We start from the raw sequence: 14,295 nt of genomic DNA on the forward strand, positions 1-14,295 counted from the left end.
TACATATTATTATTATATAAAAATGTATGTTTTATTTCATCTATACATTATACATAACATTTTAACTAATGTAACTTGTACAAGCCCCATTTACACCAAGAACAATAACTGTAAAAAACTATATAAGCCTCCACATCAGTGAACAACATTGTCTGTTTATTATAAAAGCATTATAAGAGCATGAGGATCTTTACATTCTTGAACTCGTTATAGCAGGGTGGATTCAGATTGGCTGTCAATGTTTGTAACATTCATCAGCTGAAAAAAAAATGTTCTGGAAGTGATTCCAACGGTCATTACTTTGTGCCTTTATCGTTATTGCTGTGCAGTGGACTCTGCTATTCTTTAATATTGACGATGATTTTAGAACTATATCATTATCGGTATCTTTATAGCTATCATGCTTAATGTAAACGGGCCTTAACTCTTTCAAAAGTGTAAAGAAAAAGGAAGTATTGCACAGTCCCTAAAGAAACACCATTAGCTTGCAGGTTCCTCTCCAGTCAGGCAATAGTAATCGAGTTGGACGTCTGACTAAACGAGAGGAAACAACGGAAGGTGTCAGAACAGCTGGACTGTGATTCCCACAGCAATGGAGGGAGTGGAACTGAAAGTCCTAATGATGACATTTTGTGCAATGCTGCAATCATTTAATGAGCTTTTTATTTCCCTCATCTGCACCCACATCACTCTGTTTCCTGTAAAACCCAGCAGTGAATTTTTACTGCAGTGGCATGTGAAAGGGACAAAGATGCATTAATAAATGGACAGAGAACGCTGGAATGTTTGATATGTTGATATATTTGTGATTTACAGCTTTTATGAACATAAAGCCGATTCCTAGAGACAGAATGATGGTTTGGTTAATGATTTCCAGAGTGGATAATGCAAGGTGAAGATCCCTTAGCAACAGAGAGAGTGGGTGTATGAAAAAGAGAGTGGAAAAGGACCAGGGAGGCAGGGAAATGGATATAAAGCAAGCGAGAAAACAAATACAGTGTGTGAAAGAGAGAATGCCGAGCTGCTCAGACTTCACACAATACTTTTGTGCTGCTTTTGATGGAGCTCAGCTTTGCTGATTCACAGTTTTTCACACCTCGCATTGTTTAACTGATAATCCTGCTTAGGAATTTTTCAAAAGTAGAATACTGGGTGTTTGAGGAGCTATATTATGCAGTTTTAAGAAACATCAGCTTGAGGCTGAGCTATTGTATTTCTCTGGGGGAACTATAAGATTTTAGTACTTTTGCTACACGTTTTGTCATTTTTATTAGCTTTATTAACTACTAACGTCTAATAAAATAATAATAATAATAAATAACTTAACAAATAAAGATGCTCGAAAAATGTTTTTTTTTTTATTTGATTTAAGCCAAGATTTAGGTCTGTATGCTTAGCCTAGGAAATAATTACTGGTCTATAAATTGTCCCAGACCCCTATAAAAAGCCCCAGACCTTCCTTTTGGGTAAAATAAACTAATAATGCAGCGTGTGCAAGGTGAGCTGTTAAAGCATCTTCAAAGTGAAATGAAAGACTACCAAAACATGAATCTCTCTTCCAATTGGTCTCAGGGCAATTCTCACAAGAGCCTCTCACTATGAAGCGGGCGGCAGGATGGTAAATTGCATTGTGGGAGTTGGTATTAGGTGATGACACCAGAGGTTAAGACTCTCAAATCCCCGGCCCATCAATGCCAGGCTGTGAAAAGTCACAGACTACAAGCCCCTGCTGATCTTGCATTTATATTTCTATGGCAGAAGGGAAAAAAATGAACTGTCTATGGGCCGTCGGATCAGGCAGCCCGAGGGGAAACCAAGATAGATTGATGGTAAACATGGGGAGTTTCTGCTGTGGGTGAAGGGGAAGAAACAGATGAAGAAAGATGTTTTTCCATGGAGAGTAAAAGTGAGGATGTTTTTGTAGGAAGAGCAAAGCCGTAAGACTGGTTTCTGTTGCTATGGCAGGCACAGGGTGTGGTGAGCAGCAGTAACTGTGCGAGCAGCCTGCGTGTGGGTGTGTGAGTATTACCGATAAGCGTGTGTGAGTGTGTGCAGTGTGTGTAGTGTGTGTATACGTCTGCATGTGACGGTGAGAGTGGGCAGCACGCTGAGAGCATATGCATGTGCGTGCCAGTTGATGTGATGAGATGAGAGAGGAGATAACTAGAGATGACCTGCAGTGGTTTATTCCGCTTCCCATTCCCACCACACCATCAGTTACCCACAAGTCCAGACATGTCAACCCTCAAGGCATGAGGGTGTTGGCTCCTTAAAGCCCAAGCGGGCACTACCAGATAAATGCACAAAAGAGGAAACAAACAAATAAGCAAACAACTACAATAAATACATTAAAAATATGCATTAAAGTCACATTTCTATTATATTATGTATTACCAAATAAATGTACACAATTTATTTACTATAAAATACAAATCAAATTAGCACATATTCTAGTTATTTATTTACCATAAAAATAAATGCAATTAAAATGCAAATATTAAAACAAAATATATAACTATATTTTATTTAGTTTTTAGCAAGTAGTTAATCGTTTTATTCAATTGTTTATTTGTCAGTATTTTGTACATTCTTTAAATGTAAAGAAATCACATTTTCTTACTATAAAAACAATATTTGCTAACAAACATATAATGAATGTCAATAGATACATATGTACATACAGGTAACATGTGTGGTATATCATAATGAATGACGACCACATCAGTCAGTACAGGTTTAAAATTTTTTGTTGTGGCTTCATGGGTGGTGTACCTGCTCTGACATGTTGTGGTTTAACCCAAATTAAAGTCCAGCTCAGATCATTTCCCAATCACAACCCCCTTTCTCCCCACCATTTCCTCTCATGCATGCGATCCTTCACCCCTAAAGGAGATGAACATGCAGTTGTTTTGCTGTCAGTGCACCCACAAACCCCTCTGCCACCCACCTTCATCTTACCAAGTCAGCCTAATTGTTTGTTTCCTTCTGGCTTCTGTCATATGAAAGATGCTATATTATTTTGCCAGTTTCTGTGGACTCTCCCCTTCTCTCCAGGGACTGCCAGCAAAACAGTAATTAGCAGGACTCTGAGAAAAAGAACGGGAGGCCTTTTGAAAACTGTTAATTACAACTTTGTGAGCATGACAAAAGGGTAGACACGGTACACAACACAGACACTGATGCCACCAGAGCAAGAGACACTTGAATCACAATATCTACCATCACATGTGCGTTTTCAATAAAGACTACAAAAAAATGTGAATACAGATAGACTGAATTCAGCTAAATAAACACTGTAGGCAGAAATAAAATGACATATTCTAATTACATTTTTGTATTACTATTATTCAATGTTTTAATCTGCCACAATGACATATCGTATTTGAATAATTTCATCTAGGCACCTTTTTTAACACAAATTGATGTGTGATTAAGTATTACTTAATCACAATACCGTGCAATTCAATTTAATTTTTAAACGACTGACAGGCCTAACTCAAATATTTCAATACATTGCTCCTGAAAGCATTTCAGTGCAATGCAACGAGCACAACTGAGCAATCCAGTGCACTTTTGATATCATTTTTTCCTTGTCATTCCAGATGGTCATCATGTCAAACAGCTCCAGGCTGTAATGCTGTGATTCACAATCACCGTCAGAGGAAATTACGGGAATGATTCATCAGCTATATTACAAGAAATATTCTGAAAGCAATTATTATAAAACCTTGTGTTGCAAATGCAACTGAATATTTAAAACTGCTTGAGATTTTTATTTTTTTTTAATGCTAAAACAAAGACAGTAGCCCAAGAACAATGTGTTTTTGTAGTTAAAAATACCGCCTAGTTTCCTGTCTTTCCGCCAAAAATCAGTGGTGGAAGAGCTCTCCACTAATCAATAGCATCCTGCTTTCAAACCCTGTTCAAAGGAAGAAAAAAATCACAACCCAGCTGAACACAACCCAGAATTCATTATGATGACCTGAATGCCTTAATCCAACCCATCTGAACACAAGAATCCAGCCAAACTAATTAAAAAACTTGTGTATTACTGATCTTTTGGTTTGCCTGCCTCATTTCACAGTAAAATGTGACTTTACTTACACATCCACAAAGAATATGTACAGTTAACAGCAACAAATTACACCTTGTAGTACACATACACTGCCTTAAAACGATAGTTCACCAAAAAATACAAAATATTCTCCCTTATATCGCTTCAAACCTGTATGACTTCCTTTCTTCCATGGAACACAAAAGAAGGATTTTGATCCATACAATGGAAGTCAATGTTGTTTGTGTTTGTTCCACAAAAGAACACCACACAGCTGACATTATTGATTGACATTATTTTCATTTTTGGGTGAACTATTCCTTTAAGGACACAGAAAATGCCTGTACATTGCATCATAAGTGAAGTAGGGAAATATTTGCTGAATACAAATACGCATGGGAAGATTCCCGAGAGGAATGCGGGAAACACTCATTAGCACACATGGATGAAATGGAATCTGATGATCATAAATAATCGAAAACCATAGCCATAAGTTTAAAAGAAAAACAGCGATACAAATCCCTAGTTCTTTTCCAAATTTAAGATTTCTATTTTAGGTGGATGTGAAACCCAAGAAAAAAAGAAATAAATAAAAAATGTTTCACAGTGAGCCTATGTACACTCACACACAGCCTTTGGGGTTCATCCAGTGCAGTGCCTGAAATAGCCTGGAAAGACGAGGCCACAGAGATGCCCGATGCTTTAATATGCAGCTTATGACAACAAAGTCATTCATTTACTTCCCACAGAGCGACGTCTTGCTAATGGCACCTCTGTCAAAGTCTGTTTTAATGGAGTTCAGTTCACAGAATCAGAGACTGAAAATGAAGGCAAAACTGTAACAGTCATCTGAATAATGCAAAGCTTGGAGGAATGTAAAATAAATGACGCATGGGGCTTGCAGAACTTCTGGGCATGTTTTAAAGATTATATGAAACATTAAACTATGGTTTCAATGGATATAAACGATTTTGTAAATGGCGAATGCAACAACTGCGTCTCGTTTCTACTATGTCACGTAATATTTACTTATTCCATCCAAAATTCCTGCTTATTCTTGACTGCTGACAAAATAAGAGCTTTGTGCTATGAAACCAATGTCTATTAACTTTGAGGACACACACACACTCATATAAATATATATACGCTTATTAATATCCCCTTGTGAGGGAACCCGCTCCTAAAAAAACAAGTGAAAATGTTATTTAAATATAATGTTTTAAAATGCTTTTCAAATATGTATTCAACAGATGTATTCAGATCAGAAAGTAAATTTAAGCAGGTCTTTAAACAAAACTGAGAAGAATTTAACAATATAAACACATTTGACTTCCTCTTCTAATCTCAAAAACCGGTCAACACTGCAGAGAATCATCAGGACATCATTCTCAACTCCAAGATAACACTCACTACAAACACTCCTCGTGTCTATAGAAAGAAAAGAAAAGCAACAAACAAACACTGCGACAGCTCAAGGCTTCTATTGCTCATAGAGAGAACACATGCAACTTCTGAACAGTCTTGTAATTATGCAATTATGATGTAGACTGCATCAACACATCTGAAAGGATTACGCGACTTTAATGTCAAAAGGCAGTCAAGGACGCAACTCAGTCTACCGTGAAAGCGTCCTTTTGAAAACAGCGTTCCTCCAGCTCGCAGTGGCAGACTTCAAATAGATTGGATTTAGCAAAATAATCTTACATGTCAATATGGAGAATCTGCAACCAGCTACATGCTCCACTGGCGTACAGAGACTGAAACGTGACTTCAGAAAACAAGAAGTGTTAGCATGCAAACGTGATCTGCAGTGCCTTCGGGAACGTTCAAAGATCTCCAATAAAGATGGCGTTCATAGTGGATGGAGCAGAAATTACGTATGGGTTAAGATGTTGTCTAAAGACCGCATCTGCCCATTGCATTTTATTTATTGCTTTTTAAATATTCTTCCAGCATAAAAATAAAAATATATATATATATTTTTATATAAATATATATATATATATATATTTTTTTTTTTTTTAATATATAAATATATATATATATTTAAAAAAATGGTTTTTACTAATGGTTCATATTGGACAGCGTGAACACTTATTTTTCTTATGTTTACATTGAGATCATCTATGCTGTCATCTCACGCTCACTATGGACTTCAATGGTGACCCAAAACAGCCTGGTTACAAACTTTCTTCAAAATATCTTCCTTTGTGTTCTGCAGAACAAATTCACACAGATCTGGAAATACTCAAGGGTGAGAATTTTCATTTTTGGGTGAACTATTCCTTTATCACTGTTACAATCTCAAAATTAACATTAATTCTGTATTTTAAAATAATCAAATTTTTAGTTTGTTAAAACAGATCTTAATTTCATGTTTTATTTTTAATTTTATTTTTAAAAAAGTGTGAATTTTAATATTGGTCACGTATTGGTTACCCATACATAACATGAAAACAATTATCAGTGTATCGACTAGAAACAGTGCATCATAAATCAAAGGGGAATCAATGATTTATGAGTTAAATGCTCCCCACATGAGGAGTAGGAGAAATCTGGCTGCGAGCTGTCCATGCTGCAGCCCTCGTGAAGAGGAGTGTTGTACAGAATCATGGCTGACAGTGTGTTTCACCGTTGGCCTGAGCTCAGCGTGGGCTCAGAATATACTCATCAGCCACCTGCTGGAGCAGCATTTCTACAGTCTAATCCTTCAAAGAGGTCAGGGGGCAGTACACCATGCACACTGACTAAGCAGACCCCATCAATACATCATGTAGCGGATGCCAGCATTTGCTAACTGAAATCATACAAAGAGTAATCCGCAGCCGATTAAAACTCAAGCCAATATGTAACTAACAGAACTACATGGCAGGACCTGATCTGCAAATCAGAGACTGTCAGAAATGGAAATACAGATTTTTGACATTAAGGCAAGGTCAAGCTCAATCAGTAGAGCGTGGGAGGAATGATGGGAGATACAGACTACAGGACGATTCGTGACTAACACAAGCTTTGGCGTTTCATGATATAATGGCTCTCATTTGACTATAGGATAACTCAAACCAAAAAGTTTTTATTTACTGAGAATCATGTTTTTTCAAACCCGTATGACTTTCTTATAGAATTAGATTGTAATATTAAAATGTAATTAAAATTTAAAATCCAAGAAAACAGAAAAGCATAAATACCAAATGTTTTGTTAAATCTAATTTGGTATTTTAAAAATTGGAAATGGATTTCAGTGGGTGCTACAAAAGCACCATAAAAATATCTTGTGCATTTTATTTCAAAGTCTAGCTTCTGCATCATTCCTTTCAGTCTTTTCAATCAATCAGTTGATCTGCTTCACAAAACCGGTCTGAATAATTTGTTTACGACTGATCTGATTTTAAAGCATCAATTTACAATCCAGTCAAAAAGGATAATACCATTCAATTCTGTCAATCTAGAAAAACAAATGTATCATGGTTTCTTGAAAATTATTAACCAGCAAAACCCTTTTCAGCATGGTAATGAGATGTTTTCTTGAGCACCAAATTAACATATTATGTCATTTCTGAAGGAAGTATTTTTGATCACACATACACACACACACACACACACACACACACACACACACACACACACATATATATATATATATATATATATATATATATATACATATACTTTATACACACACACACAAATTTCAATTAAATATGTACTGTACTGTATATAAATGCAGCTTCAATGAGCATAAACCACTACTTTCAAAAATCTTACCCATACGTATAAGCTGTTGATAAATTTTGGAAATGACATATGGAAAGGGCAACACTTCAGTAAAGAAAGTTGCGCCTCCGGCTGTTGTTCACTGCATTTTAAATCATCATAGTTGACTATTATTGTATTGCTTTGTCCTAAATCTGCCATACATCCAACATGATACATCAAAGACTTCACAAGCTTCACTGGAGCCAGCTGACCGTCTGTTGCAATGGTATTGAGTTCAAAACACCCCAAAGCAACATTTCACAAGCACATTTAGGCGGTGAAACTACCTCTCACTTCTCGGGCGTCTTAGGGGACACATTTCCTGACTGACGTGTAGCCTATATGTGCTTGACAAGTAACAAGTGAAACGAGTGCTGTCAGCAACTCATGAAAAACAAATTACACCAAAATCGAGGAGCGACATTAGCTATACATCAATAATAGATGTGGAGGGACAGCTTGTGCACCGAACGAAATTGAAGAGATGCAATATTTTGCGGGAGGCAACAAAACCCCTTCATATCAAGAACTAAAATTACATTTTCTTGGCTTATCTGGGACTCACAGTCTGCTCTTTTTGCGGCCCTTTCAGATTTTCACCTCCTACATATAAGACACAAAACCCTATCAACAGTCCTTCTTGCTCTTTTATCCTAATATTGGTGTCTTCACGCTAATTTTCTTCCAACTTTCTCATTCCACCGTCTCATCTCAAGTCATTGCTCTTTCAGTATCATTTTATTCACCTTTATCACCTCTCTCCACCCAATTCCGACATTGTCATCTTTTCAATTTGTCCCTCCACATCATTCACTTTAACTTTGTCTCTTTGTTCTCCTTCTTTCTTGCAGTGAGAGAGCGCATTATTCCTGTAAACGGTCTGTCAGTTGCGTGTGTCGATAATCAGCCCTGCTGGGTGGGCCACGGAAAATTGACCATAACCACTATTCAAGCAACTATGCGCTGCTGGACAGCCATTCTTGTATTTCGAGAAGAGTAGGGAGCCAGGTATGAAAAGAACAAGCGTAAAGGGAGAAAATTATTTAATCATAGAGGAGAAACCCACATATATCAATCAATCAGATAATCAACAATGCATAACAAGGTTAGACGTGCTTATATATATATATATATATATATATATATATATATATATATATATATATATATATATATATATATATATATATATATAAAAACATGGTGTCTTACTGCTTCTAGTCAAGTATAAGGTTAAAAATAGGAGCTGCTGCATTCTGCAATTTACTTTAAAACTGAACCTTCTAAGTACTAAGGTCATAGTGATGCTGCAAAAAATAAATAAATAAATAAAATGATGGCCTTCCATCAAAGACAAATCCAAAATCTATTAAAGAAACAATTTACTAAACAAATAAAAATAGATTCAGTTTGTATGGAAAAGAGCATTCAGTATATTCTTAAATTACAATAAATGGAAAGTTGAGCTTTCAAGTCTGAATGTAAATGTAAAAGCACCATGAAAAGTGTGACCCTAATATTTCGCAAACCTAAAAAAAGATTATTTTGTAATAAAATAAATTCAAATTCAAATGATGAATATTCGGTTTGGTAAGATTTTTTTATGTTTTGAATTAGTTTTTTTGCACTCACCAGTGCATTTATTTGATCAAAAATGATAAAATTGTGAATTACTATAACTGTTTTAGTATAATTTGAAAAGTAATTTATCCCTTTGACAGAAAAGCAGAATGTTAGACATTACATGACTTCAGTTTTCAGTACATGGTCATTCTAATATGCTGATTTTGTGCTTATCATTTCTTATTATCAACAATGTTGAAAACAGCTGTGATTAATAATTTGTAGAACGTAGATGTTTCGGTTTACTCTCCAACTATCTATCAAATCAGATTTCCAGAGAAAGCACAGGTGTGAATGTGATGATGCAAAGTGTGTCAACACCTAGAGCTGCGTCATGAATAGCAAAGAGTGGAATTTTGTTGTAGAAATCTTTATGGCTTGCTGGAATCTGGCTCACCCACAAAAAAAGACATAGCCCTAACTGAAACCTCAATGCGTGGTTGCTAATCACATTCAGATGTGGACAGCAACCTTAAATGTTACTAACAAGACTCCTTGATTATGCCATCAAAATAACTTCCTCGTGGGAGAAACCAAAATCAGGTTTCAACAGGTGGAGGGAAAAGGTAGTGCGGCACACAGTGTGACGCCCTTCCTGTTGTGTTTGCACCTGTTACAGTGTCTAAATGAATAAGAAGTCTGAAAACAAACATCCTGCTGGGACTCACTTGTGTCCTCCCACTGAAGTTATTTATCTCCCAGAGAAATAAATAAGTCAACAGTGCTGCGGAGAAGCAGATATCATTTATGAAGCTGGGATCATACACGATGTTACCAACCGAGAAGGTGCAGGGATCTGATTAAATAAAGATGGCAAAAGGGGGTTTTCACATTGATGCCACAGAAGAACAGCTCGGGTTTGCACAAACAGTTATTAAGAACCATTGTTTCTTAGTAAGAACCTTTTATGCAACGGAAAGGTTTCATGGATGTTCTAGATACTGGTATGGTATTTTAAGTGCATGTTGGCAGCTATTATGAAACACACTTTCAATTGTGTTATCAAAAAAGAAGGCAAGTAGGAGGTAAGTAGGTAGATGGTTATAGCAACTACTGACTGACCTCAATATAGGTTCGTGACAGTTCAGGTGCATTTCAACGTAATTGCATCATAAAACCGTCAGTAAGCAATAATAAAAAAGTAAAGGATTTGTTTAAATAAGCACCTTCTAAATATTCATGTTAACTTTGACTGAGATTAAAATAAGTTTCAAATGTATTAATTACATGTACTTAGTAAATTATGTATAATTACAAGAAACTATCCTAAACGTAACCCTATAAGTACATGTAGTTAATATTACTTATTCATGTAATTCCACTATAACACCGCCACCTGAAGCGCCACAATAATGTCTAATCCTTAAAAAAAAGCGTGAATATTTACCGCTTGCGTTCTTGCCACAAATGAGATGCTGATACGGCTGCAAAAGACCCCAGAGCTCTGAATCGTTATTTATGGCCTGTTCCAGGGACTCCACGGAAAACTTTGGCACTCCGTTCTCTTTCTCGACCAGCGCGCTCCTCTGCACCCGGCTAAACAGCTCTCGGAACAGGCTCTCCATACAGGCGCTCAGGTAGATCGCCGCGTGCTCGTGTATGCGCAGAGCCACCCGGCTATCAACCATCCACCTGAAGAACTTCCCTACGGAGAAGACGAGTCCGCATCGGGCAGACTTGCCCCGGCTGAACTTATCGCCCGTGTTCATGTTGTATAGCGACAACGCGCTGAGCGCCGCAGTGATGCAGTTCACGGAGATGGTCCACGAGAGGACCATCTTGATGGCGCTTTGGATCTCGTGCTTGGTGCATCTGGCGTAACGCAGACTCAGACGCTGCGCTTCCCGAGCGATCCTCACCAGCGCGCGGCTGACCAGCGCGGAGAGCTTGGTCAGGATCTCCCGCGACGCGTTCCCCACGCACAGCTCCTCGTCTTTGCGCAGCGCGCCTTCCACCTCTCCAAGGCTCCACGGCACGTCCTCCTCCAGCTCGGGCAGCTTGGCGCACTGGCCCGAGCACTCCAGGATCTCCGTGTCTTCCGCCAGGACTGTGTTGACCGTGTCCAAACTGTTGTGTCTGCTGTGCATGGATTCTGTCAGATGCCAGCAGTTGCCCCCATGCGCATACGACAGATGCGTGTCCGAGCAACAGAGCGACACGCTGGACGACCTGAAGGAATCCGCCGCTCCACCATAACCGGAATCGAGCGTTAAATCCTCCAGCGTCCTCGCAGCTGTCTTACCCTTGCCTGCCATGGCTGCACCTCATAATGTTAGGCTTATGCCTGATATTTTAAAGAAAGCCCAAAGCGCGTTCCTGTGGCGCGCCCTGTCCTCGGAGCAGTAGAGGAATGTATTGCTAACAAATTTCACGCGCAAACACAGTCTACACGCGCGCAGTGACAAATCGTTTAGTGTTTTAGTAAGTCACCAAAAAAAAAATCTCCAACGCGCGCCTCTGCTTCCAACTTTGGCTGCGTAATTCGAGAGCTCAGAACGCCTTCACCAACCACTGCATCATTCACTGCAAAAACCACTCATCTGGGGAGGAGCTATGCAAATCAGGTACTCGCAGGAGGAGGCGCTATGTATATAAATCACTCTCAAGGAGGGAGGGATTATGCAAATAAAGAAATTATGACCAAATCAACAGGCTCCGAAAAGTACAGGGGAACTTCACCACTTTAAAATCGCAAAATCAGTATGAAAAATACTAGAGTTTTTCAAATATTAAAATATATAATCTATGCAGATTTGGATTGAAAAAATATTTAACAGTATCTGTAAAAACGAATAGGCGACATGAAAACAAAATAATGTTTATTAATTATTATTTATATTGATATAATATTATATTATAAAACAATCAACTATTATCCTATATGGTATATATATATATAACTCAATACAGAACAAGATTATAACCTCATAATCTTTTCTATGCACTCTTCTCTCTTACCAACTCGCCATGCTTCCCTATAGCCGGGGGATGTTTACGCGATGATTCTGAAATTTGTAGATCAAAGCAATCGCTTGCGCAGCTTCTGCACCTTTCATCTGTCTCTATGCATCTAAAATTTAACTCAGGCAATTACTTCAGAATTGTCAAAAAAGTTCTGGAATGAAACAAGCATGCTGTACAAGAATAGATTTAAAATCGTCTAAAGGCTTTGTGTGTTTAATTATGCAAGTGTTCTGGCGTGAAAAGAAACTAATTGTTTTGACGAGAGAGAAGTCTCGCAGTCTGTCTCCTTATCAAGCTCATTATTAATACGCATAGAAGGTGACATTTGGCTCATTGTAGCAGAATTGTTGCATACTGGCGCCCTCTCTAGGTGATACTAAGGAATAGGCTTTATTCTTTACTTGACTGGTTTCCCTCTGCAGTATAACAGAGCACTTGTCTTAATACCTCACTATTCCTCACACTGCTAAAAATACAAGATTTTTCAAACAGAAAATGTAAAAAAAAAAATCCCCAAGCACTAAAAGTAGCAGATGAGCCACATTTAGCAGGGCTTGTGAATATGAAGGCAAATTAATTTCATAGGAAAATTGTATAACCTGTGATTCCCATTTGACTAAAAAACATGCTTATTATAACCATTATTCCTTTTTTATGAATAAAGATATAAAGATATACATAACATGTCCAGATATACCTTATTACAAAAAACTTTAGTTTTTATCAAAAAATTATGCTTTTCTATCAATAATCATCATTGATAGAAATCACTGTATCGCTGTCTGATATTGTTATTAAATCTAATTTCCTGTTCATTAAATCAGTAATAGACAGTATTTTTTGTAACAGAAATAAACAAATTCTATTAGTACTGAAGCGTTTTATGCTACAAAGGAACCGATTCATTATGTTCAGTATTTGCTATAATAAGCACAATAACGCTTTTATTCAGATTTCATCTCTTCTACATATTTTATCAATTACCTTAGATATGCAACGCCTGTGAATAAATCAGTCCTCAGCAGTGGCAGAGGTTGTTCTTCCTAATTGAGATTTCTCCTTCACATGTTCTCCCATGATTGCTTGTTGCCTGGAAACACAAAGGTGACAATCTATTTGGTGCTTATGTAGAACTGACATAAAAAATCCATCTTATGCAAACGCAGAGACCGTTATGGTTATATTAGGACAAAAAGAACATGCACGAATAAGAAATGAGTAATCAAGTCAATATCTCCAGATTCATTCCTCATCTGGAAGTTTTAATTTGGTTATACAAATACTACGGCTCGTGTTTTATGGTTTGCAATGAAAGCATTCTGAGAAAGAATTCACACATTCAGACATTTTTCAAGCTACTATTTGGCTGAAACAGCAACATGCATATATAAACGATATTGCATTGAAAAACAAATGATGGTGAGATACAAATATTCTTATAAATAAAAGTGGTAGCAATATGTTAGTGCAGTATTTTACATAGATTAAACGCAGGCACTCTTGACATCTAGAAATGTGGAACTATATTTCTTAATGAAGCAGTATCTAAACATGAAAATATTTGCTTGAATGACTTTTGTTTCGGCATAATTGACTATATTACATGACCAGCATTTATTATGAATCGGATCAGCTCAAAAAGAGTTTCTACATGCTTTTATAACAGTGTAACAAAGATTTCATAACATAATGAATCAGAGGCGGCGCAAATGCAGACAAAACAAGTAGTTCAGTAGTTAAAATAAGCTTAACCACAGGAGTACTTTACCTAAAAATAAAAAAACATGGTGAAAGCCATCTAAAATGTAGACAAGTTTGTTTCTTCATTGAAACAGTTTTAGAGAAATTTAACATCACATCACATGCTCACCAAATTGATACTCTGCAGTGAATGCATG

The 14,295-nt window shown here is 37.1% G+C and overlaps 1 protein-coding gene across 3 annotated transcripts in view; it reads right to left on the reverse strand.

Annotated features, from left to right (window-relative positions):
• Positions 1-14,295, reverse strand: part of btbd11a (BTB (POZ) domain containing 11a) — a 130,518-nt gene that overhangs the window by 108,262 nt on the left and 7,961 nt on the right. The window contains exon 3 of one of the 3 annotated variants that reach the window (XM_043236302.1): positions 13,382-13,487. Coding sequence is in view for 2 of the 3 variants with exons in the window: in XM_043236300.1 (XP_043092235.1) it covers positions 10,821-11,688 (868 nt within the window). In the remaining variant the exon portion in view is untranslated. Of the gene's footprint in view, positions 1-10,820; positions 11,979-13,381; positions 13,488-14,295 lie in introns of those variants that run through there. The other 2 variants (XM_043236300.1, XM_043236301.1) reach the window with 2 other exon arrangements.

The sequence above is a fragment of the Puntigrus tetrazona genome, chromosome 4 (assembly GCF_018831695.1).
Source record: "Puntigrus tetrazona isolate hp1 chromosome 4, ASM1883169v1, whole genome shotgun sequence".
In the NCBI taxonomy this organism is placed as follows: Eukaryota; Metazoa; Chordata; class Actinopteri; order Cypriniformes; family Cyprinidae; genus Puntigrus; species Puntigrus tetrazona.